The 27,252-nt window shown below is 39.6% G+C and overlaps 1 protein-coding gene across 5 annotated transcripts in view; it reads right to left on the bottom strand.

The window, feature by feature from the left end:
* LOC127671878 (leukocyte immunoglobulin-like receptor subfamily B member 4A) overlaps positions 1–24,538 on the bottom strand; it is a 91,476-nt gene extending 66,938 nt beyond the window's left edge. Inside the window, exons 1-8 of one of the 5 annotated variants that reach the window (XR_007974800.1) lie at positions 24,391–24,538; positions 24,214–24,249; positions 23,727–24,011; positions 23,281–23,583; positions 22,043–22,078; positions 21,038–21,191; positions 20,735–20,803; positions 19,470–20,564 (exon numbers count right to left, since the gene is read on the bottom strand). Coding sequence is in view for 3 of the 5 variants with exons in the window: in XM_052166948.1 (XP_052022908.1) it covers positions 21,043–21,191; positions 22,043–22,078; positions 23,281–23,583; positions 23,727–24,011; positions 24,214–24,249; positions 24,391–24,508 (927 nt within the window). In the remaining 2 variants the exon portion in view is untranslated. Of the gene's footprint in view, positions 1–19,469; positions 20,804–21,037; positions 21,192–22,042; positions 22,079–23,280; positions 23,584–23,726; positions 24,012–24,213; positions 24,250–24,390 lie in introns of those variants that run through there. The other 4 variants (XR_007974801.1, XM_052166948.1, XM_052166949.1 and 1 more) reach the window with 4 other exon arrangements.
* Positions 24,539–27,252: the final 2,714 nt, after the last annotated feature.

The raw sequence follows: 27,252 nt of genomic DNA, 5'->3' as shown, positions 1-27,252 counted from the left end.
GATGTACTAACTGTCAGTATGTTTGTTGTCAGTATGTCTTGTTCTCGTGTACAAGTTTTTTTTTAAATACAAAGATTATAAAATTCTATATTTCAAAGTTGTGGTAACATTAAAAATCAGAGCAATTGTATGCAGGCTATTTAGGTCTGAATACAGTCATTGATTTGTAGGCAAATATGTTATTTTGAAAAGCACTCATCAGATAGTTCTAGTAATGCACATTGAAGTTAAAGAAAATTACAGAAATTTCAAGGGCATCATCTTCAAAAAACTTGTTCAATCTGCAATCTGGATTTTCCCAATATGTGTTCTATTTCAACTATATTCTCTTTCTCAGTGATAAACGTAAAGGCTCATGATGAACAATATTGACTCAGGAAATTTAGAGGAAATGTTATTTGAAGCTGACGGAAAGTTTCAGAGCATGCATAACACCTGGTGTTCAAAAGAGAAGAAGCCAGAAAATATTCACAGTGAAGTGTGGGGAGAGGAGCAGAGAGGAACAAGACAAATCCTCCTGAATGCAATCCCCATAATTCCCCACACTCAGAATATGCTTATTACATTGATCTTCTCTGAGTATAAAACCTTAAGGAATACCCAGGTTTTACACACATGTATGGGATCGCTCGACACGTTTCAGTTGTCTGTTCAGGTGTGGAGCCTAGTAGTCTTTCTTGTTTAGCTCCTGGTTGAATCTTGTTCCACTTTCTTGAAGGTCCAAGCCTCTAACAGCAGCATCACTAGAAATACAAGAACCAAGGCAGCTAAAAGCATCCTGATGAGATTTTCAACTGTGTGACCTTGGTGGTGTGAGGGTGGGGTTTCTGTATAATGAAGTCAGAGAATTGAAGTCACACCAAATTTTCTAGCACTAAATTGTTGGACATAGAGGCTCCCTCTCCCTGACAGAACTAGACTCTGTGCCTATCTCTTAATTTGGAAATTGTTTTTCTCACCTGCTTCTTAATTGTTCGTGCTTTCTGAAAGTTCTGAGTTCACAAAGAATCAAAGAATTTGAGTAAATTATGTCAAAGTATGGGAAAATCTGTTGTTTTAATTTGCAAAAATAAGAAAAAGGTCAGTGAAGAGGTTTTTCCTCAGTCAGAATCTCAAAATGACATTATGATGTCCCTTAAATATTCATTAAAATTTGTTCATTGAGATGGAGCCTAGAAAAAAATTATTCAGTGTTTTCCTGAAAGCAGGAGATAAAAGGTGGAGTAAAGGAGGGTCTGAAATACAAGCAGAGAAAGATATTGGACCATATGCTATGTAAGAAATCAGTCATCTAAGTGGAGAGCAAGTCCAGTTGCCCTAATTTCTGAGCTTCACTGAAAGCTTCACCAACATATCTCAACACAATGTGTATCCCCTCCAGGAGACTCATCACTTACCATCTTCAGTGTGGGTAGGGGACTTCTCTTTGGCATCTGCTAAAATGGAAGCCGAAGTGAAAGTTTGAGCTCCCAGCTCTCTTGACTATGCCCTGCCTTGTTCTGTGGGTTCTCATGTTGCATGATACGTTCAATCAGATATAATGCTGTTATATACAAATTTTTTGCCTATGGGTTCCTGGACATTTGTAAAGATCACAGCTCTCACAGCCAATACTCCAGAAAGGATATCATTTAATGCTGGAGAGGATAGAAACTCTCAGGGACTGACAATTACTTGACTGAGTGTGTGCATATTGAAAACCAAATGCCTCAGTTGAGTAGCAATTACCATGAGTTTAGGCACAGTATTTTAGGAAGTAAAGACAATTGAGAATGAAGTACCAATTATAGCACTGAAGGCATGTTCTGTTTAGATTTTCTGCTAACTTTATATGACCTAGAGTCATCAATGAAACTTCAAAAAATGTGTATCATATTTACTTGCAGGAAAAATGTGGAAAGATTTCTGATTTATTGACAATTGATGTGGGAAGGCCAAACATCCATGGGTGATTTTGACCCTGGAGAGTTGGATCTTGAGGTTAAAGCAATTTAGTAGGTATTGGGGAGAAAGCCTGTAACAGTACTAAATCATGGCTTATGCTTCAGTTACTACTTTGAGTATATCTCCCTAATTCTTTCCATGATGGACTATAAGCTATGAAATGGAATAAACTCTTTTCTCCATGTATTGTTTTACATCATGGTGATTTAAGAAAACAGTAGAAATCTAAATAGTATAGTGACAACATCTAATTACTTGGTGAATTTTACGTTTCCCTCAAACACCTCTTCTAATCTATCGTGAATGCTGGAGGAACTTACTTCAGGAGAAACTTATAATGAGGGGTAAATGTTTTCGGTATCAAAAAGATTTTTTTTAAATGATGACCTCATCCCTCCTATTCTAAGCAAGAGATCATCTTAGGAAGAGAACAATGTGAGAACATTACCTGAGACCATGAGGTCAAGGGGGTCACTTGAATTTGACCACACCTAAAGTTTATTCTTAAAAATGCCATAACATCTGAATGTTCCATTGTGTTGTGGATGGCGTCCACAACAAAAGTAGCCTGGAATGACTGATTGTCCTGATACTGTGTGTCCAGGATCCATAACAGGTGGTGTTTTCCTTCCTGGATCAGAATGAATCTGCCAAATCCTACGTGTGAGCTACACGTAAAGGCTATGAAAACTCCAGAGGTCACATCAGAGCTGGGCCAGACTGACAGGCTTGGATTTCCATACGCTCCTGGCATACAAGAAGAAGAATGTGAAATTATCATGACTTACACACATTGTCCTCCAGCATTGGACTCTGAGAGAAGAGCTCCTGGAGAATAGATCCCCATCATAGGAGAAAGCCCATGCTGGGATCCCTGAGTGTCCACTCACCTGTCACAACCAACTCCATGGCATCCCTGTGCTCTGAAAATCCAGCATCACTCTTATAATAACACTTATAGATGCCTGCATAGGCGATTGTCATGTATTGAATGCTGAACTTGGACACATCCCTGGTTTCCAGAGGGAATTGAGTGTCCCAAGGATCTACCCTTCTCCCTTTATACAGACGATACTCCTGGGCCTCATAGGAACCCTGACACCAGATAATCACAGGTGTATGTAAGGCAATCACAGAGCGTGGCTCAGCCCAGATAATTTGCTTTGGGAGGTGTTCTGTGAAGAAATCAAAGGCTGAGTCCCAGAAGAACATCTTCCTTCGACATCATATCTTAGAATACAAAACTCCCATGGAAGAAGACATTATCACATGAATGCTTTTCCCCCACTACCATTGTGAATATTGGACCCTTTAGACAGTAAAATAGAGATTTTCTCATCATAGTGAAGAATCAAAACCGGGGATGGCTGGAGACACTCACCTGCCTGTACTGCAATCCTGGGTTCCACAAGACCTGAAATAAAATTTTCTCTCAGACCTTTTCACATTGAGAGGCAGATGGTATGCCCTAGGTTGTCAATATGAAATTAAACCTGGCTGTTGAGTAGGTTCCCTTACAGACATAAGCATCCACACCCCCTGTTCATATCTTACCCAGGAACAACAGCCCTGTGAGTATGGCCATCATGGTGAGTCCTGGCAGTGTCCATAGATGTTCTACTGGGCCAGTCTGGCAAATATTCTGTAACATCAGGCACTATTACAGATATCATCTTGTGGTCAGGTTCTTCCTGTTGGGGTTTTTTTTTTTTTAACATCATAGCTATTACAGGAGTAACTTCTGTATTTTCCTCAGTAGAGAGGATTGAGTAATCACTCAGGTCTCTGAAGTGCTTTTAAAGAACTTTTTTTTTCTATTTCTCAAAGATTTCCCACCATCCCTCTGTTTTCCAAGCCAGAGAACATTCAAAAGGAAGGACATTATCTTTTAAACTAGAAACAATTATACATGCAGGTGAGGGAAATGTGATGTTGGTCCAAACCAAGACTGTGTTCTAAGACAAGAGCCATCCATGCTCTTTCAATTGGAGGATGTAATCCAAAGGGGCTTCACAGACTCTAATCATATGTTCCTGAAGGTTTATCCCATAGCACGTCAGCTCTCATTGCTGGCTATGCTCCAGTGGTCTCCTTCACTATGCCAAATTGTTCTGATCCACTGCAACTAGGGAACATTTTACCAAGACTTTTCTCTCTTTTTCCTTGTTTCTGTGAGGCTGACCCCTTTGTCTACATGCTTGGACTATCAAGATGTTGTAAATGTGTCAATACCACAAGACTTAGATCATCCTGAAAGATTATTAACCTAAGGTCTTTCTTATTCTAGAGTTTTAACTTTACTTTCTGGGCATGAGAATGTAGGAACATTTGGATTTATTATTCACTTTAGTACCGTAATCGTCCATTCTTCCACCTGAACTATAGTGACTGGCTTCTATTAACCCAAAAGGTAATAGTATCAACATGTCCTCGGGATGCCTGTGCATTGAGGATATTTATCCTCTGAGGATGCCTTGAAAGAAAGATGGGGTTTCCTTTCCCAATATCAGTACCTGTGATGTCAACACATTTTTTGTGTACTATTCATATAAGCAATTTATTATGGAAGATGGGAGTTTTGCACAACATTAGTACTCATGCAGCTATTATTAATTCTTGAAATAGATAAATAAGAGTAAATGACTTAGAGGGTTTTGTTGGTGACATAGATTTAAAAAAAATTCCCATGTTCATGTAAGTGGCCTTTAGTTGTGTAATAACAATTACAATCATTAGTTCGTGATTGCACACTTAGTTGTCATTGATTATCTGTTTTTAGCTGTATTAACTCTTGTGTATATAGTGAATTGTTTGCCCCTTTCACTGAATTACCCAAACCATTTAATTATTCTTGAACTACTGGCGTACATATAGTCTCAGTTCAGCATCTGTAACTAGAATATCAACATTTCCCTTTCTCCACTTGCCTGTATATTACATAGAGAAAATGAAGAACATAGTGGTTATATAGTCTTCAGACCAGATAATATTTATAGTTAAAGGAATGTAATGAAAACCAAAACTGTAAAATTCACAGAAGACATATTTTAATGCAACTAATAAAGAAAAAGTAGCCATATTTTTCAGAACATGATAAATCTTAACATTCAATCAAATACTATGTTCCCAACACAATCTATGACTCCCAATACTAAATAAGTTATATCTGTTAGCATTGATATAATGGAATTTCATAATGTACTTTTGGAATTCTGAGGATAGAAACAAAAAATAAACAATAAATAAATTTTCTCCACATTTCTTAAAGCTGAGACAAAAATCACCATCTCTCTCCTATTATATCTCATCTGGAAAGATAGGAGGAGAAAATAAACGTTTTAGATAAATGGGTGGAGTTTGAAATACCCATTCTCAGGTGCAGAAGATATCTTAACAGAGATTGACACAACTGTCAACACAATTTCTAATCATAAGAAACTTTGAATCCAAAACATCCAGGAAATCCAGGATACAATGAAAAGATCAAATCTTATAATAACAGGGAGAGAAGAGAGTGAACATTACCAGATCAAAGGACCTGAAAATGTTTCAACCAAATCATAGAAGAAAACATACCCAACCTATAGGAGGAGATGAAAATTGTACAAGAAGCCTATAGAACACAAAATAAATTTGACAAGAAAAGAAAATCCTCTTGTTATGTAATAATCAAAACACTGAATGCACAGAACAAAGAGAGAATATTCAAGACTACAATTGAAATGTGGTCAAGTAACATATAAAGGAAGACCTATAAGATTTCTAAACAGAAGAGCCGGGTCAGAGGTCATACATACTCTAAGAGAACAAAAGTGCCAGCAAAGTGTACAATGTTAAGCAAAAGTTCCAATAGATATAAATGGGGAAACTAAAGTGTTCCTAACAGAAGAGCCGGGTCAGAGGTCATACATACTCTAAGAGAACGCAAATGCCAGCAAAAGCTACAATACCAAGCAAACCATTAAATCAATATAAATAGAGAGACTGAAGAATTCCAGGAAAAAAACAAAATTAATAAAATATCTATCTACCAATCCAATTCTACAGAAAATTCTAGAAGGAAAACCCCAACACAAAGATGGTGTGTACACCAAAAACAAAAAACAACAACAACAAAAACCCCCAAAACAAGACACAAGATATTAATCGACTCACAACAAAGACAAAAGGAGAGAACCACATGCACATAGCAATGGATTCAACTCACCAATAAAAATACATAGGCTATCAGACTGAATATACCAAGATGATCTAGCATTTTACAGCATAAAGACTCCTTCATAACAAAGACTGACACTACCTCAGAGTAAAAGGCTGGAAAAGGATCTTCCAAGGAAATGGTACCAAGAAACAAGCTGGAGACGACAACCAATAGACTTTCAACCAAAACTTTATCCAGGGAGATGAGAAAGGACACTCTGCATTCATCAAACAGAAAATCCACCAAGAAAAAGACTCAATTCTGAACATCTCTGCCCCTAAAGTAAGGGTACCCGGATTCATAAAAGAAACTTTACTACTGGTCAAAACACACATTTAACCCTACACAATAATAGTGGGAAACTTCAGCACCCCACTTTCATCACTGTACATGTCATTGAAACAGAAACTAAACAGAGAAATAGTGAAACTAACAGAAATGATGAACCAAATGGATTTTACAATTAACTATAGTACATTTCATCCTAAAACAAAATGATGTATCTTCTTCTCAGGACCTCATGGCACCTTCTCTGACACTGACCACACAATTGCTTTCAAAACAGGCTGCAACAGAAAAAAAGATTGAAATACTCCCTTGTACTATATCAGATTACAACAGACTAAGTCTTCAATAGCAACAAAAATAACAGAAAGGCTATAAACATATGGAAGCTGAACAATACTCTACCATTGTCAAGGAAGAAATAAAGAATTAAGACTCTATAGAATTTAATGAAAATGAAGGGACATGATATCCCTTTGACAGCACAAATGAAAGCACTAGAACAAAAAAGCAAATGCACCCAAGAGAGGTAGATGGAAGGAAATAATCCAACTCAAGGCTGAAATCAACCAAGTGTAAACAAAAAGAATTATAAAAAGAATCAACAAAACCATAACGATGTTCTTTGAGAAAATAAATAACCCTTAGCCAGACTAATCAGAGGGCACAGAAACAGTACCCAAATCAAAAAAAAAAAAAAAAAAAAAAAAAAAAATCAGACAGGAAAAGGGAGGCATAAGAACAAAAACTGATGAAATTAAAATACAAACAAGATTCTACCACAAAAGCATTTACTAAAACAAACAATCAAACAAAATACTAGAAAATATGTCTGAAATGGATGATTTACTACACAGATACCAGGTAGCAAAGTTAATTCAGGATCTGAATAAACATCTAAACAACACCATAACCACAGCATAAATAGATTGCCTCATCAATAGCCTCCCAACCAAAGAAAGCCCAGGACCAGGTGAGTCTAGTGCAGAGTTCTGTGAAACCTTCAAAGAAGACCTAATACCTATATTCTTCAAGCTATTCCACAATATAGGCACAGAAGAAATACTACTCAATTTATTCTTTGAAGTCACAGTTAAAGTGAAAGAAAACCACACAACGACCCACTAACAGAATCAAAGAACACATCAGAATGATCATTCACCATGTTTCAGTAGGTATAGAAACCAGTCAATAGATGTATTCCTTTATGGTTCTTGCCTCTAAATCTGCTTGAGTTTCTGTCATGTCATATTTAAGTAATGGACTCTGATCATGACATATAAGCAAGACCTAACTTTTGTTCTATGTGTTTGTTTTAGAACATTTTGGGAAAACAACAGAAGAAAACATAGAAGATATAGCAAATTAAAATGAATGGTTATGGCAAGCTGTAGCCGGTATGATAATAAATGGACAGAAATAGAAGCCATTTCTACTAAAACTAGGAGTAAGATAAAATAATTCATATTTTCCATTTTCGAAAAAGTAATGGCCCAGTGTTTCCAAAGGTAAACCTTGTTGGTCTGGAACATGCTATATAAATCAGACCAGCCTGAAAACCACTCAGTTCTGTTACATCTGCCTTCTGAATGCCAGGATTAAAGTAACTCACCACCACGTTTTGCCTCTTTTTCCACTTTTATTCTGTATAATGATTTAACTCTCAGCCACAATAAAAACACAAGGAAAAATTGAGCTACACAGTGATATACATGCAGGAAAATAAGTAATCAAATTTTCCTACCTTGAGGAAGATATTCTTTCATATTTAAGGTCATAAATGATCCATATAATATTCTTGAAACAAATAGACACAATGCAAAATAAACATGACTATGAGGCATCTCCCCATTTAGAATTAGAACTATTACAAAGTTTCTGTAAGGCAAAGGACACCATCAAGTGGACAAATCGCAACCAACAAGTTGGGAAAAGATCTTCACCAATCCTACATCAGATAGAGGGCTAATATCCAATATATATAAAGAACTCAAGAAGTTAGACTCCAGAAAACCAAACAACCCTATTAAAAATGGGGTGCAGAGTTAAACAAAGAATTCTCACCTGAAGAACTTCAGATGGCAGAGAAGCATCTTAAAAAAATGCTCAACTTCATTAGTCATTAGGGAAATGCAAATCAAAACAACCCTGAGATTTCACCTTACACCAGTCAGAATGGCTAAGATTAAAAATTCAGGAGACAGCAGGTGTTGGAGAGGGTGTGGAGAAAGAGGAACACTCCTCCACTGCTGGTGGGGTTGCAAATTGGTACAACCACTCTGGAAATCAGTCTGGCGGTTCCTCCGAAAACTGGGCACCTCACTTCCAGAAGATCCTGCTATACCACTCCTGGGCATATACCCAGAGGATTCCCCACCATGTAATAAGGATACATGCTCTACTATGTTCATAGCAGCTCTATTTATAATTGCCAGAAGCTGGAAAGAACCCAGGTATCCCTCAACAGAAGAGTAGATGCAAAAAATGTTGTACATCTACACAATGGAGTACTATTCAGCCATTAAAACAATGAATTCATGAAATTCTTAGGCAAATGGATGGAGCTAGAGAACATCATACTAAGTGAGGTAACCCAGACTCAAAAGGTGAATCCTGGTATGCACTCACTAATAAGTGGATATTAGCCTAGAAAATTGGAATACCCAAAACATAATCCACACATCAAATGAGGTACAAGAAGAAAGGAAGAGTGGCCCCTTGTTCTGGAAAGACTCAGTAAAGCAGTACTCGGCAAAGCCAGAACGGGGAAGTGGGAAGGGGTGGGTGGGAGGGAGGACACGGGGAAAGAAGGGGGCTTACAGGACTTTCGGGGAGTGGGGGGGCTAGAAAAGGGGAAATCATTTGAAATGTAAATAAAGAATATATCCAATAAAATCAGTATATACAAAACAAAAAAAAAAAGTATTAGAACTGGCTGCCACATCCACCTGAAGCATATAAATCAGAGTTAAAATTCATTCTGTCCCCCTAACTCCATTGCCTTCCATCCTAAGGAGGCCTCCTGGAGCCCCTGGGGTATCCAGGTCATACCACTCCCTATCTTAACCAGCAGAGATGAGGTACAATTTGTCATTTGAGTGCATCACCAGGAACACAGCTCTGCCTCCTTTCCTGATGAGGCACATGAGACCCTAGAAATATTCAGGTTTATCTGAGGTACAACCAGACAAGGTAAAGAGTGTGCCATTCTATGAACTTCCCTGGCAGGCCTAACACTCTGTGTTCTTCCCAACGAGGGCTGTCAGGATGAGGAAGATCTAATCAACACTAGAGATAATAATATGTCTTCAGCCCAGTGTAAGAACCAAACCAACAAGTGCCAGAGCAATATGGCAACACCAGAACCCAGCTATCCTCCAGCAAGCCCTGAACAACTTAACACTACTGAAGCTGGTGTTAAAGTCAGGAAGATGACCTTAAACCCTAGCTTATAAGGAAGATAGGGGTCATTAAGAGGGAAATTCGTACATTCCTAAAGGAAAGAACATACTGATGGAGTCCTGGATTTGTAAAATCTAGGGAAGAGAACAGGAACCACAGAGGCGAGCATCACCAACCAAATACAAGGTGGAAGAGAGAATTTCTCACATAAAAGTTATGATGGGAGAAATGGGTACATTTGGTCAAAGAAAATGCAAAATCTAAACACTTCCTGACACAGAACACATATGAAATCTGGAACACTATGAGAAGGACAAATTTAAGAATAGTAGGATAAAAGAATACTCCCAGAACCACAGCTCAGGAAATATTTTTCAACATATTGTAAAAGAAAATTCCACCACCCTAAAGAATGGGATGCCTATAAGAATAGAAGGGGCTTACAGAACACCAATTAGATTGAACTAGAAAAGAAAATCCACCCACCACATAATAATCAAATCACCAACTATAGAGAGCAGAGAAAGATTATTGAAATCTGTAAGCAAAAATGGCTAAGTAATGTATAAAGGCAATATAGGAAATAAAAGCCAGAATGGCCAGGACAGATATCTTGCACACTCATAGAGACCAGAGATATCAGACAAGACTACTCTACCCAGCAAATCTTTTAATAATGTTAGATGGAGAAAACAAGATAACCATGACAAAACCAAACTTAACCAATGTATATTTGCAAATCTCATCATACAGAAAATACTAGATGGAAAATTCCAACTCAAATAGGTTAACTGTACCAAATAAAACAAAGAAAATAAGTAATATCGCACGAACAAATCCAAAAGGGCAACACACACACACACACACACACACACACACACACACACTCATACACACAGACTTAGCAATCATTGGTCATTAACATTTCTCAGTATCAATGAATTCAGTTTTCCAATAAAAGCACACAGGCTAACAGAATTCATGTGAAACTAGATCTATCAATTTGTTGCATTGAAAAAACACACCTCAGTAACAAGGATTGAAATTACCTCAGAGTAAAGTTCTGGAGAAAATTTTCCAAGTAAAATTAATACAAATCTCAGAAGCTTTCATTTTTACAAAGATATTTGCTGAGAAAAAAAATGAAGAAACTTAATCTAAAGGCCAATGTTCACTAGAAAAGAAATTTAATGCCATGCTTTGCAGAGAGAAAAGGGAGATCTTAAAATTCATATAGTGGCAAAAAATTTCCTGGGCATGTAAATCATTTCTGAACAAAAGTATAATATTTAGCATAGCTCTGTTTCTGAGTTCTAAGCAGAGGTGAAAAACACGGGCCAGAATGTGTATTTGAGGACATTTCAGTCTTCATTTCTATGGCATCATCCATGCTCCTGGATTTTGAGGCCCCCATGAGAATATGTTGTTGGTCGAAGTGTTATCAGGCCAGTGTCAATTGTTTGTGTATGTGAACATATTTAGAAATGATGTCAGGAGAATGGATCAGAAGTTTCACAGCTGGAAGATATGATAATAGTTTCAACATACCTATTACAATCAGAACTCATTCAAGCATGCAGCATCTTCTATTCAAAAGTAAAAATAAGAGAGCATCAGACTCACAAGTATGGAATCCACCATTCATAGAGCATGAACACTGTGGCCCATGATACAGCAGTCACAGGTACCTAGGGTACTGGCTGGCTTTGTGTGGCAACTGGACACAAGGTGGACTTATCAAAGACAAAAGAGCTTCCATTGGTGAAATGTCACAGCTTCTTGACTCAAGACTCCTTTTACATCCCCAGTAACAGAGGAAACAAATTCTCACTGAGTATGTACAATGTATAACACCTGGGAAGACACTCACATACCAACACATGGTTCCTGGGGTCCAGAATCAGTACTGCAAGAGAGTTAGCTGTGAGTGTTTGTACTAAAGTCTGAGTAGGTCAATCTCTATGTACAAATAAGATACTGAGCTGCTGAGACACCCTCATCAGCTAAGGCAGAGTTGTAAAGTGGATTTCCTTTTCAGGAAATATTTCTCCTTCCCAATATTCACATATCACCAAGATACAACAGGGTTGTGAAAATGGGGATCATGTCATCTTCCAGATGCCACATGTGTACAGAATGTGTCTTCTTGCCAAATGGACAGACACACAGCATATGGTGTAAACAGTCTACATTTTTCTTTGTGTCATCTGGATGTAGTATTATCAGCCACTGGGAAAGGGAATCTGATAGTGTGCTAATCTGGCCCTTTTATCTCCTGTTCTATTCCGGGTTTAGCACCAGACTATGTGGTTTCTGTCTACATTAGTTCCTTAATTTTGGTTTTGGTTTCTGGCACAGAATCTGCGGAATCTCATGCATATCTTAAACTTACCTTCCTACACCATCTGTTGCCTTCTGTGGGCATTGCAATTCCAAATGTGACTGTGGTCTTTTCATGCAGACAGTTTCCACTGTATGCATCTACATCTGTTTGAATAAGCTCAACCACTATGGACTTAACATGAAAGAATCCTGGTGTCATTCTGAGCCGGCACCTTCACCTGAGGGGAATCAGAATCATTTAGTCTTCTTTTCTCAGAGATCTTCTTGTTTTTCCTTCAACCAGATCACACTCATGGCCCATTGGCATCCTGACCCTTGAGACACTCAGGAAATGTTGGATGTACAAATTATTGGTATACATGAAAAATGCTACTCACCCAAGATAAGACACCAGTGACAGAAAAAAAATATAATACACAAATCTAGCTGATGAATGAAAAAGTTCATTTGAACTCCTTAGAGGCATGTGGTCAATGATTTTTGGTGTGTGTCTGTGTGTGTGTGTTTGTGTGTGTGTCAATGTGTGTCTGTAAGTGCATGTGCATGCATGTGTGTGAGTGCATGTGCATGTGTGTATGTGTGAATCTCTGTGTGTGTGCATGTGTGTGTGTGTGTGTGTGTGTGTGTGTGTTTGCTAAGATATAGACTCACTATGCCATTCTTGTACTCCGGGAACTCACTATGTAGGTCTCACTGGGTTGAAATCATAGAAATCCACCAACCAGCCACTGACTGCCAAGAGTTGAGATAACAATGTGTTCAATTATGTAAACTAATATTGGCAATTTTTCAATGGTTACATCACTACATAACATCTTTGTCCTGCATCTTTTAAATACCTATAGTTGTGCTGGGACAGCAGTTGTCTTAGAAACCTCTAAACCATGAAGGAATAATGATGGGGCCTATCTTCAGTAGGTAGGCCACATCTCTGTAATCAGAGCTACTGAGACTTCAATATGGCAAGAGGAACGCCATGCCTGAAGAGCCATGTTCCACAAAGGTAAGAGCAGGTTGATGCTGCTAGGAGGACTCACGACACAGGAGATGTGCAGAGAAACTGATCCTTCTGTTCTCCTGGATAAACATGGAAGAGACATGGAAGGAAATGGAAAAGAAAACATGCCTCTGGATTTGATTTCCCTTTGCTGAACAATCTTCTATAGATTCACTGACCTTTTTAACCAAAACATTCAATTTTCATAAATAGAATCTTAACACAGTTAATGGTATATTTATTTTCTTCAGAAATCTTCTGGGTTTTATAAAGACTGATTTTGATGTAATGACTTCCATCCTCAAATGCCCATTCCAACTTAAATCTTGTTAGCATCTAAATTATGAGCCTTGCCATCATCCAGATTGTTTAATATTAGCCCCATTTATCACCACAGAAGTGAGTTCAGAGGTACTGGTGACATCAAGCTGCACAGGGCTGGTTAACATTCAGACTGTTTTATAACATAGTTGGGATACAAGTAGTTTGTATCATGTAAATGATATCAAAGAAGAGTCCCTGTCTGCCATCATCATTTGCAAATGGTTCATACGTTGGGTCAAAATTGCAAAGGTTGTCAAAATCTAGAGCTGAGAAACAGAACTCCAAATTAAAGTTCTCAAAATGCAGAACATTCTCTTTATAAGAAAAGAAGCTAGCAATCTCCAGTCCCTAGACATGGACACGATGTATTACTACACCACCATGGTGGGTGTGGTCGTGTCAGGACTCCAAAAGAATCTTACTATGTCTGTATGCCTGGTGCTCTATTTGCAGATGAGTATGAATGTAGTTCTGCTTACTCTCTGGTGTTCACTGTAAAAATAATATAGATTAGTTCCCACTTCTGCAAGCAGACATAGTCTCACATCTAAGAATTAGTTTCAGCTTGAAAGTCACACTTTATCCATCCCTGGAAGGATAGCAGTTGTAGCTCATGCTGAAAATCCAATGATTGATCTCCATCTACCATCAACTAATCAACAACAACAAAAACAAAATACCAATCTCAAACTCTATTCCCTCTTCTAGATGAATCAGTTCACTTTCTGATTTTATAATTTAATACCTGATTCTGTGTCAATACAAAAGCACCTGATTAACTTATCTAATTATTTTGGAATAGATACGTCTATCCACAAGCAACATGCTCATGCACTGGTGAAGATGCTGTTTTCTTTGTCATAGAATATTAGAGTAGCTGAAATGTACAGAAAGGGAAAGCTTCACTTCATGGTGATCAATGATTTTGGTATCAATATACTCCATTCAGAATGCATCAGCATCTCAGGCAGCTGCATTAGTAACTTAAGGTGATACTCATATACATATAATATCCTTACTTTTGGGGTGACTTTAAATTTCCCTCCCTTACTTCACAGCCATGTAGGAAATTCAGATTTTAGCACTGGGTAGCTGTGGACCATAATCTATTCATGCTACATATGGAGCTGATGACAGAGGAAGGTAAGAGTTACACCAATGATCAAATAGGTGAAGCATGGAGTTTTGTGGCATCATTTAGAGAAATGGGGAATAGCCATTGCTTACAGTAACAAAAATCAAATAATGAGAGTTAACTGACCATATTCAATCTCAGAATAGGTGACAGCTCACAAAAACTGCGAACCTGGGGTACACTGAGGAACCGATATGTATTTAAGAGTTTGAAGAACCCATTTTCCAGGGAGCACGGCTGCCAGGTGATAGCAATGGGAACCTCTTAGGACTATAGTTTTAGAAGTTAATGTTGTAAGTAAGAGTCAGGGAATAAGATCTACAGAGAACCATAATTTTCCTGGATTGACTAGAAATTGAACAGGATCATTACAAGACAGAAGGTCCCAGGATAAGGAGGTGGGATGGGGAACTCTCCAAAAATCCCTAGTTTACCCCTTGAATAAAGTTAGGCCTCTCCAAGCATGGATCATTCACTGCTTGGTATTTTGTTTTCTGACTTCCTCATTTCTAGATGTGTCAGCCCCACCCCCTTAAAACTCTGCATCTGAAACTCAACACTTCTGCTTTTTCAAAATTTCTCTTCTGGACAAAGTTTCTTATCTGACACTGCAGATTCTACCTCAATGCCCCAGGCACTCGTGCTCCCTGTAGGAATGCCATTAGCCTCCATTTAAGATGGGAGGGTGACATTTAATACTCTTCAACCTGAAGCCAGCCATACACTCCTTGCTCTATCCATTGAAGTAGGATGCTAGTGCCATTTGTTTCAGGATGACATGGGAGTCCAACTCCGGGGTGAATGGTATCCCCTTCCCTGAACTCCCTCACACAGTCCTTCTCCTTACTCACCTCCTTCTCCGTTGATAAGATGGCAGACCCCTGACCAGGGTACATCAACTCTCTGCTGTTTGTGAAGCATATGTCACAAATAGTGCAAGTGCACTTGTGTTCCTTTAGCTACCAGAGGCTTGGGTAGTCCCCAAACCTCCTCCCTCCAACTATTGTTCTCAAGAAGCAGGAAAAGTAAATGGAGAATCTGATCAAACACCAGATGTCCAGTAAAGGAAAAGACCTGCAAGATTGCCTGGCATTTATCACTGATGGATTATTGAACTCTAGTTATTCATTGTTTCAAATCTCATGGTGTCTTTCTTGGGTCTGCAATGCCCTGCTCATCCTATATTTTTTTCAAGTCTTTTGCTTTAAGTGGCTGCACCTCAAGGATGTCACTATGCCCAATCTCATATCCATAAGTGTTTCTCCAAGGAAGAGTGTACCTTGGTACAGTTTGGAAACTCTTAGGAGTTTATAAAGTCACATTTTTCATGGTTCTAATCCCCACAATAACTAGCAATTTCTGACTGACTTTGCTCCTGAGAACATAGTGGGATAGACTGCATTCCCAATTCTACTGTGTGACCTCATGCAATCTGAGAATCCTCAAGTTGGATACATAGCCTTTGTCTGCCTAGTGTCAGAATAAAATGTTTTTCATCGCCACTATTTGACAGTACACAGAATCCAGGATATCACAATCCACAGTAAGTGTTCTTTGAGGACCACCCTGTGTTGATCTGAAGGTTTAGGTCAGTGTTCATGGAAGTCTACAGTACTCTGGACATGTCCTACCACAGGACATATTCTTTCTATGTGAAGCTGAAGTTTGGTCATGAGCAAGAAATTTCTCACCTGCAGAGATTATAGAATGAGAACAATGACACGTCAGAGAACCACAAGAACCTCAAGAAGAAGAAGAAAAGTGTCTACTGCTAAGGGCCTCTCAGGGAGCCCACCAGCTGTGGAATGGTCATTTCTGCCTTTTATTTTTTTGGACTGCAGATTCTCTAGCCCCTTTTTTTTAAATCCCTTCTACCTCTTGCTCATCAGATAACCTTGTGTTATTTGGACTAAATTTTGTGAAAGACACTGTTATCACTCCTAGCACGGCCTTGTCACCCTCATGTGGCTTGAGAATAAAAAAAATGTATGTCAGCTCTAGATTCAGACAGGGTTTACAGAGTTGATTGTTAAGGAACAAGTATATAGAATATCCTCCCATTGAGTCTCTTGGTCTACCTTGGGAATATTTATGCCCTACACAATATTTGTTGTTTTGCCATTACCTTTGACAATCACAACTGGCTGGAGAGCCCTCTTTCCTTTGGAGTGATGTGTATACTTATTGTTTTTGGTCTTAGGATAAGAGTTCTCATCGCTTATTTTGCCCTTTTCTGGGTCTTCATGCATTCCTGTGTCCTGGATGTGTTGTTAAAACAGAATCATCAAAAAAAAAAAAACAAAACAGAATCATCCCTTTATGTGATCAGTTCATCCAAACTCTTCATCGGTATTTCCATTTTTGTAAAAATATATACATATTCCTACACATACACATACACACACCATACACACACACACACACACACACACACACATATACATATACATATACATATATATGTAGTATGGCAGCTCTGGGTTCAGGCAAGGTTTGCATATATATGTATATGTATGTGAATGTGTATGTGTTTGTGCATGGTATGTGTTTGTGTATGTGTATATGAATGTGTATGTGTTTGTGTATGTTATGTGTATGTGAATGTGTATGTGAATGTGTATGTGTATGTGTATGGTATGTGTATGTGTATGTGTATGTGTGTTTGTAGGATTGATTCTAAGGCATTATACATGCCATCCAAATACCCTACCAATGAGTTGCAGGTCTAGAATCCCATTCATCATCTACAAAATTACAGGGTAGATTGAATAATGGCACTTACCTTGGAATTTGTCAATCCATATATTGGCTAACATAGAGAATGGTTGAAGAATGTTCTCAAGATTGGCAATGTTTAGGTACCTGATAGACTCCACAGTGTGCAATAAGGACATTTCAGTCTGGGAATGTCTGATGGCGAACTATTCTATACCTGCACATGCACCAGGAGAAGAGGCCAGGTTAATCTATTCATCTAGGAGCATTATCCAAAGCAGCCACACATTATGCTGAGGATTTATGCAAAAGTCATAGTCAGGCCCAAGCTCCTTCCAGGTGTTAATATAGACATGGAGACCTACTCAGTATACTAGTTCCTTGGTAGTGTGTCTTAAACTTAGTCTCACAAAGTTTTTAGTGTGTCCTTTCTTTGTAAAGGTCAGCTCAAAAGACAAGGTGACTTAATGCAGAGAGTTATAAAATCTGCCTCCCAGGTTCTCTGGATGTTGATCTTTGAAAAGCCTTGGTATGTCAGGAACTGTCTGGGGGTCCATTAGATCACTTCCTCCACATTTTACTCTCTGGCTTACATCCAGTCTCAGTAAGTCGGTGAGAGTCCATATATCATAAATTAATTGTCAAGGAACAGACTTAGCTTGGAAAGAGATTCTAAGGAAGAGGTGTCTGACAGTAGAAAAACAAATGACTAGAATTGCGGTGCAAGCTGGTGGCCTATGTTCTGCTCAAGGAAGCTTTACAACCAGATTTCTCTTTGTTCAATCATCTTTATTTCTGATCAGTTTTCCCTGAAGATCTCCAGGCAGCTCTCTTTTTCCCTATGTGCTGCCTGTGACAGTTCTCCAACGGTTCTCTCTTGCTATTCTGACAACTTTACCTTGATAGATTTTTTTTTTTTTATTGCAGCTCATAGGCGCAGTGACCTATTTTACATACGAATGCAGTAAATATCTTCTGCTCTCTTTGATTATCCTACAAATCAGAATCCTGTGAAAGTAGCCCCTTGCTACTTAGGAGACAACAATCACATATTTCCCTTAAACTTAGCAAAATAATTTAGAGATCTGCTTGCCACTGTTAAGCACAAATGATAAACATGCTGTGGGTACCCTTTCTAGAAATTACAACTTCTACAGCACCTGGGACTAACCTTGCTCTATGCTTGGCTGATCTTGAACTCACTAGTCTGACTGTCTTAAGATAAAAAAAAAAAAAAAAAAAAAAAAAAAACTAGATCTCTTTATTTCTTTTCTTACTATGATTCAGAGATGTTGGCATGCAGTTCAACTGCATTTGCTACTTTAGTTTTGTAAAGCCCCTTAAACAATTCATATTGCATCGTTATATTTTCAGGTAGTTGAGAAACTAGCAGTATTCCAAGTCATATTTTAAAGAATTTTCCATACCCTAAATGGCTGTCTAGAACGACCCAGGCTATACCATTTGCTGAGCAATTTGCCACCCCTTGCCTCTGGATTCCTGCTAGCTCTGATTATCAGGGAGTCCTTAACATTAACAAGAAGGATATTTCTCAAAGGAAGAATATAAAATATGTGCATTATTATATAAAGAAGATTTATAATCACACAGCTATCAACACTCCTGGATGCCCATGTCTGCTGGTTCTGTCCCACAGGCAGAAACCATGTCATTTTTTCTGTAACAAGAGCTGCCAGTCAAACCCCTATAGCCCTCCTTGTAAGTAGTCAGTTTTCAGCGAGAAGATGTACTGCCTCGATATACTCTCAGAATGTCCATGGCAAAAGGACCTCTTTAACTGTCCCTTTAATTTTCCAGGCTTGGACAGACCATTCTCTTTCCACAGACAGACAGACTCAGGACTCCTGTAGGAGAAGCAGGGTCCAGGTACTCAGGTAGGTAAGGAGTTGGTGAGTGACAGACAGACACCACACACCAAAATCGGTTTGAATCTGCTGCAACTTTACTTCTGCAAACATCTCAGATATAGACACATGATTTAGGGACTACTGTGTGACTTCATGCCATGTTACATCCGGTGATGATCAGAAGTGGGGATTACATGTTTACAACTTGAAACTAAAAAGGACAGAGTAGAAGGTGTGTTTTTTTTTTTGCAGGGGGGGGGGGGGCGGAGAACCTTTTGTAACCCAGACAGTGGTTAATCAACCCAGACTTGAATTCTATACTTAGATTTCTATACTTAGAATTCTGCCCAGATTTGAGGTCACTCTATTCTTAGAATTCTACCAACCTGCAGTCTGAGCAAATGTGCTGTAGCTAGTAAATTTCATTATTATTTTACGGCCAGTCAGGACAGTTTGGAACACGGTGTGCAGTATGAACTCCTGTATATGGCATTGGAGGGGCTGTTGTCATGAGCCTTTGTGGAGTTTCTCTATTACTGGAGGATCCCACCAACACCCTCTGAGTAAGTAACACTTCCTACCGTGCATTACTGTTGTTGGAATTCTCAGACTATCTTCCTTAACTTCTGACACACCGTCCTGGTCTTTCCTTACCAGCTGTTGAACTTTTATCCTCTCACTCTCCACTATATTTGGATTTTTCACAAACAACTCTTCCTGTAGTAACTGATTCATTACATCTCCAAATTTCTCGTTTTCCTCCCACTTAACTCTAAACAAAGAAAGACAAAGCACAGAACCCAAATCCACAGAATTTGATCAATGCTCTAGAACAGCTTGCAGAAGCAGGATGCCAGGGACCTCCATGAGGCTAAGTTCCTAGAACACACAACTCTGGTCTGACAACATGACTTTCACCTTGTCACACAGACTACGCCTGGGTTGGTGTGGCATTTATTGAGATGGGTTCGGCTTTATTTACAAAACATGAGGACATTTGTTGTCTCTGAACAGAGAACAAAGTACATCCCCAAAATTCTGAGAAGCTTCTGATGACATGAGAGGGAGTCATGATGGTGAGTCACATCTGTCAAACCAAGTCCCCTGGGAACAAAAGCTGTCTCAGAAAATCACTGTTTCCCATTCGTGGGATGTTGGGCCTGAGTCTTCTTCCCAGGTCGGATGCCTGCTGGTCTTAGCTGTGGGCATGGTTCGGGTGTGGGCACAGCTAGGGTGTGGGCATAGCTACAGTGTTTCCGTGGCCTGCTGGTCTCAGCTGTGGTTCTATTCCTGTGTCCGGCTGCAGAGCTGGGCGTAGGTCACAGCCTGGTTCTTTTTGGGTGTTGTGTCCTGGAGTGGCACAGGGTTGGAAGAAGGTGTGCGTCTAGTGTTAGTAACTTATGGACCGTGGCTCAGGTGTGGACGTGGCCTGACTGAGGACGTGGCCCAGCTGTGGGGGTGTTTTTGGTTGAACCTGAGAAAAAAGTTACCTGACAGGGGGAAAAAGAATGGATTCCTACCGTGCGAAGCCTGGTGGGTGTCACCTGGGCGTACAGGATCCCCTGTGTGTCCTCATCAGGTGGGGTCTGCTGCAAGGAGACAATAAGTGGGATGAGGGGGATGACCAGGAGTGAAGCACATGAGGCAGGGGTATGACCAGGAGTGAAGTAATTCCCGGCTCCATCCCACATCTCCTTCAGTCATATGAGTTCCTTTAGGAATTTAATCCAACTACACAGTTCCTGCCAGGGCCTTCCAAGGCTACCTCAGCATGTGGGGAGTCTGGAAGCTTCCTCCTCATGGTCACCATGTTTTATTCTCACCCTGATTAGCATTCCCTCAGCTCCAGCTGTGTCCTCGGCGTTCTTTTACACCAACACCAGTGTCGGATGAGGATGAGACAGAGCAGGATGAAGAAAAGCAGGAGGAGGAATGATGCCATGACTCCAGTCATAATCTTCCAGTGTGTTCCTAGTCCTTAAGCAGAATTGACATCAGGCATGAGAGAAGGATATTGTTTACCTGAGTACCTATTATGTGCCTAGCCCATTTGTGGCCCTCAACATCACAATCATTCCACCTGGAATTGTATGTTTTCCCAGTCAGCTATAGATGAGTATATCAAGGCTCACAGAGACAAGTTCACTTGGTCCAGGTCACTTAAAATGATTATAAATAGTGTATTTGAAAAATACATAATAATAATAATAATTCATAAAAGTAAGTCAAAACTCAGTACTTGACTTCCAGCCTTCTCACAAAACTTCACAAGCTATTTGAGCATGAAAACAGGTGACGCCCTAGCCTCAGCTCTGAGTTAGCTACAGTGTTGCATGTCACCATCCTTGTGGCAAAAGGGGCACGGTCATTTCAGAACTGGGATTTCATGGAAGGGTCTACTTCCTCTTCTGAGATGTAAGACGGGAAGCACAGGGAGTAAGTAAACTGAAGGTGTGAGCACACACGCTCCTTTATACGAGCAGAGACCAAGGAAAGGACTCAGAGTATGAGGGTTTTCCCAATCGCTGAATATCAAAGCAATATTTTTATCTTCCATTATTACTTAGTAAAATTTGTCTAAGAAGCTGGAGCCTAGGAAGACACTGTATCAGAAATTTCACTATGCAAGTGATCAGAAGTTCTTGTAAGGGGGGGGGTCTGAAATTTAAGTAGACAGAGATATTGATGGCCTTGAGCTGTGCAAGGAACACATCATCTAAGTCACAAATAATTCCAGATCTCTCACTTTCTCAAATTTAGAGGCAGATTCATCAATGCATAGTGATTTCGATTCTTGTTATACTCACTGCCAGGAGGGTCTCACTTACCATCTTCAGTGGGCGAGGTGGACGGGTCCTTGGTGTCTGCCAGAGGTTGACAGAGAGATGAACATTACAGTGCACAACACGTTACTATGTTCTGTTTTTTTTCTATCTCAATCTGGACACTAATTACATAACAATATCTCCCTGTTGCAGACAATTTTTTTGTATCCAGGTTCTTGAATCTCTGTGAGGATCACAGTCCAGCCCATCAATCCTATACAAATTCTTATCATTGAACATATGGGGAGGATGGAGTCTCTGCAAAACCCACAACTGTCCCACTGAACTTGTGTAACACATGGACCAATACTCCCTGGTGTCCAGCTATTACTATGAGTCGGGGCACATGATTTTAAGAAATAAAAGCAAAATATAACTGGACAGTGTCTGTCTGCCACTGAAGATGGTTCTCATTAGATTTTATTAACTTGATACAAGGTAAAGAAATCTAGAAAGAGGCAGCTATAATACAGAAAAATGCATCTATGTCTGTGGAAAGATTTTCTTGATTGATTGATCTATGAGAGCACAGACTGCCATGATTTATTCTTTTTTTTTTTAAAGATTTATTGGTTTAGTTTATGTATATGAGTACACTGTCAATGTCTTCAGATGCACCAGAGGAGAGAGTCAGATCTCTTTACAGATGGTTGTGAGCCACCATGTGGTTGCTGGGATTTGAACTCAGGACCTTCAGAAGAGCCGTCAGTGCTCTTAACTGTTGAGCCATCTCTCCAGCCCCATGATTTATTCTAATCTGAACAGGTTAGAACTTGATGGTGGAAGAAAACAATACTGCACGCCATTGACAAGTAAACGTGTGAGCAGTGCTCCTTCAAGATCCCTATTTCAATTCTTGCTTGCACGCCTACATCCAATTACCTTCATGTTGCTCCACACAAAATTATATGGAATAAATCCTCTTCTCACTACATTGATTTATATAGATTATGTTTTACAACAGAAACAGGAACCTAACTAGTACAGTGACATCATCTGATCACTTTGTCAATTGCGTGTCCCACTCAACTTCCATTGCTAAATTACAATGAGACAAAGAGGAAGGCATTTGGACCAGGGGATTCTGACTGCAACTCCGATATTAAGGGGTGAATGTCTTTTGAATTGAACAGGATTTTTAACCTTACAGTTTCCTCCCTCTTATTTTAGGCCAGAGGTCATTGTAGGAAAAAGGGCATGTGACCCAAAATACTGAATGATTATGGGAAAGAGATGCTTACCTGAGACCATGAGGTCAAGGGGGTCACTTGATGTTGACCACACCTGTGGTTCATTCCTATAAGAGCCGTAGCATGTGAACGTTCCATTGTGGTTAAGAGTAGCAGCAGTCAGAACAAAAGTAGCATGGAATGGCTGACTGGCCTGATGCTGTGAGTCCAGGGTCCATGAGAGGTGGTGTTTTCCTTCCTGGATCAGAATGAATCTGCCAAATCCCATGTATGAGCTACACGTAAAGGCTATGGACACTCCAGATGTCACATTAGTGCTAGGCCAGACTGACAGGCTGGGCTTTTCATGTGCTCCTAGGATACAAGGGGCAGGATGTGAAATGAACAAGAGTTACTCATATTGCCTTCTAGGACTGGACTCTGAGAGAAGAGCTCCTAGAGAACAGACCTCCTTCTCAGGAAAAAGCACATACATGGTTCCCAGAGTGTCCACTCACCTGTCACCACCAGCTCCAGGACATCACTGTGCTCTGAATCTCCAACAGTGCTCCTATAATAACACTTATAGATGCCTGCATAGTTGGTTGTCATTTGTTGAATGTTGAACTTGGCCTTATTCCTGGTATCCAGAGGGAATTTAGTGTCCCAAGGATATCCATTTTGCTCTTTAAACAGACGATACTCCTGAGCCTCCCAGGAACCCTGACACCAGATAATCACAGGTGTATGTAAGGCAATCACAGAGCCTGGCTCAGCCCAGATGATAGGCTTTGGAAGATGTCCTGTGAAAAAATCAAAGGCCGAGTCCCAGAACATCTTCTTTCAGACACTAGATCATAGCACAGAAACCTCCCCTGGACCAAGACATTAGACCATAAATGCTTTTTACTGATTACCATTGTGAGGAATTGACTCACTAGAGGAAAATAGAGTTATTCTCATCAGAGTGAAGAAACAAACCCTGGAAAGGATGGAGACACTCACCTGCCTGTCCTGCCATCCAGTGTTCCACAATAAAACCTGGAAGAAAACTTTCTGTCAGACCTTTTCCACATTTAAAGACAGAGGAGATCCCCTAGGGTGTCCATGTGAAATTAATCCTGGCTGTTGAGTAGGTTCCCTTACAGACATAAATATCACTTCCTCCTGTTCATATCTCACCAAGGAACAACAGCCCTGTGAGTATGACCATCATGGTGAGTCCCAGTAGTGTCCGTAGCTGTTGTCCTGGGCCAATCTGGCAAATGTTCTGTAACATCAGGCAATATGTGGATGTCATCTTATGGGTAGGTCCTTCTTGTCATGGGTTTTCAATATCATAGCTATTACAGGAAGAGAAACTTCTGTATTTTCCTCAGTACAGAGGATTGGGTAATCACTCAGGACTCTGGAGTGATTTTAGAGAACTTTGTTTTTTTTTTTTTTTTTTTTTAATTTCTCAAAGATTTTCCATCATCCTGGTGTTTTCTAAGCCAGAGTGCATTCACAAGAAAGAGCATTTTGCTTTAAAGTACAAACAAATATAGATGCAGGTTATGGAAAAATGATGTGGATTAAATCAAGGACTGTGTTCTAAGACAAGAGTCATCGATGCTCTTTCAATTGGAGGATGTAATGCCAAGGGGCTTTACAGACTCAGGTCACATGTTTCTGAAGGTTTGTCTCATATCAGGTCATCTCTCATTGCTGGCTATGCTCCAGTGGTCTCCTTCACCATGCCATATTGTCCTGATCCACTGCAACCAGGGAACAACATTTTACCAAGACTCTTCTCTCTTTTTCCATGTTTCTGTGATGCTGATGCCTTTGTCTACATGCTGGCATCATCCAGATGTTATTAATGTGTTGAGACCACAAGACTTAGGTCCTCCTCCAAGATCATTAACTTAAGTACTTTCTTGTTTCTGAGTTTTAACTTTAGTTTCTGGGCATGAGAATGTAGGATTTATTATTCATTTTAGTACAGTATTTGTCCATTTTTTCCACCTGAACTATGGTGACTGGCTCTTATCATCCCAGAGAGATATCAACATGTCCTTGGGATGCCTGTGCATTTGGGAAATCCAGCCTCTGAGGATCCCATGGAAGAACAATGTGCTGTTCCATGAACTTCCCTGGCAGGCCTAAGACGTTTTCTTCCTCCCAGTGAGGGCTGTCAGGTTGAGGAAGATCTAATCAACACTAGAGATAACTATATGTCTGATGCCCAGTGTAAGAAGAAAGCCAACAGAGCAATATGGCACCACCAAAGAAAGCCCAGGTATCCTCCAGCAAGCCCTGAATAACCTAACACTGATGAAGCTGGTGTTAAAGTCAGGAAAATGAACTTAAATCCTATTTATAAAGATGATAGTGGTCATTAAAAAGGAAATGAGTACATTCCTAAAGGAAAACACAAACTGATGGGGTCCTGGAGTTGTGAAATCTAGGGAAGAGAACAAGAACCACAGAGGTAAGCATTACCAGCCAAACACAAGGTGGAAGAGAGAATCTCAGGCATAAAAGTTGTGATGGGAGAAATGGGTACATTAGTCAAAGAAAATGCAAAATCTAAACACTTCCTGACACAGAACACATATGAAATCTGGAACACTATGAGAAGAACAAATTTAAGAAAGTAGGAATAGAAGAATACTCCCAGAACCACAGCTCAGGAGATATTTTTCAACATATTGTAAAAGAAAATTCCACCACCCTAAAGAATGGGATACCTATAAGAATAGAAGGGGCTTACAGAACACCAATTAGATTGAACTAGAATAGAAAATCCACCCACCACATAATAATCAAATCACCAAATATAGAGAGCAGAGAAAGATTATTGAAATCTGTAAGAGAAAATGGCTAAGTAACATATAAAGGCAATATAGGAAATAAAAGCCAGAATGGCCAGGACAGATATCTTGCACACTCATAGAGACCAGAGATATCAGACTACTCTACCCAGCAAATATTTTAATAATGTTAGATGGAGAAAACAAGATATTCCATGACAAAACCAAATTTAAGCAATGTATATTTGCAAATCTCGTCATACAGAAAATACTAGATGGAAAATTCCAACTCAAGTAGGATAACTGTACCAAATAAAACAAAGAAAATAAGTAACATCACACGAACAAAACCAAAAGGGCAACACACACACACAACACACAGACACACCAATCATTGGTCATTAACATTTCTCAACCTAGTATTAGTTTCCAATTGCCCCCCAACAAAGCCTGAGCCTAGCTCCAGTCACCAGTTTATTCTCTCATCAAACCTGCATCCCCAGAACACAAGCCCGCCCCTTGCCTAATGATTGCCTATGCAGAGGGGATCAGAAATTACATTTATGATATGACTTCCAACAACAGCCAATTTTGTAGCTTTCATGTTACATGCTCACACAAGTTCTCCCTGCTCACTGCTTACTATAAAGCCTTAACCCGAAATATATTTGGGGCTCCTACCTCCAAAACCATCCTGCATGGCTGTGTTGCTTTGGGGGAGCCCAAGCTCGCTCAAATAGAATAAAGACCCGATCGGGAATTACATCAGATCGGCTACCACGTGAGTCATTTTGGGGATCACAAACATTTCTCTGTCACAACATGTCTACTATGATGGGATAGCAGGGTGAGATCCAGCTTAGTTCGATAGAGTGGATGATGTTAAAGTCTTGCAGCAATATTCAAAAATCTTTAATTCTCTCCAAACAACATTCCTATCTCACAGTAAAACTGGCAGAGCAGTCTACACAGCACCCTGGTCCTGTTACAGAATATTTTCCTGTTGTGGGCCCTCAACATAAAGCTAGCATCTTTCTGGACAACTTGGTGTACTAAATGGTTTAGCACACCCATGTGTGGAGTGTGTTGTCTCCAGAATCCTAATAGGCCCACGAACTGCTGTGCTTCTTTCTTTGTGGTGGGAGTGGCCAAGTGCAATGACTTATCTTTCACCTTGGAATTAATGTCTCTGAATACCCTACTCCACTAGATTCCTAAGCATTTTACTGAATTAGAAGATTACTAAATT

This window comes from Apodemus sylvaticus, chromosome 21 (genome assembly GCF_947179515.1).
Source record: "Apodemus sylvaticus chromosome 21, mApoSyl1.1, whole genome shotgun sequence".
Lineage (NCBI taxonomy): Eukaryota > Metazoa > Chordata > Mammalia > Rodentia > Muridae > Apodemus > Apodemus sylvaticus.
Note: the sequence above shows the minus strand (reverse complement) of the source record. Positions and strands in the feature narration are given on the sequence as shown.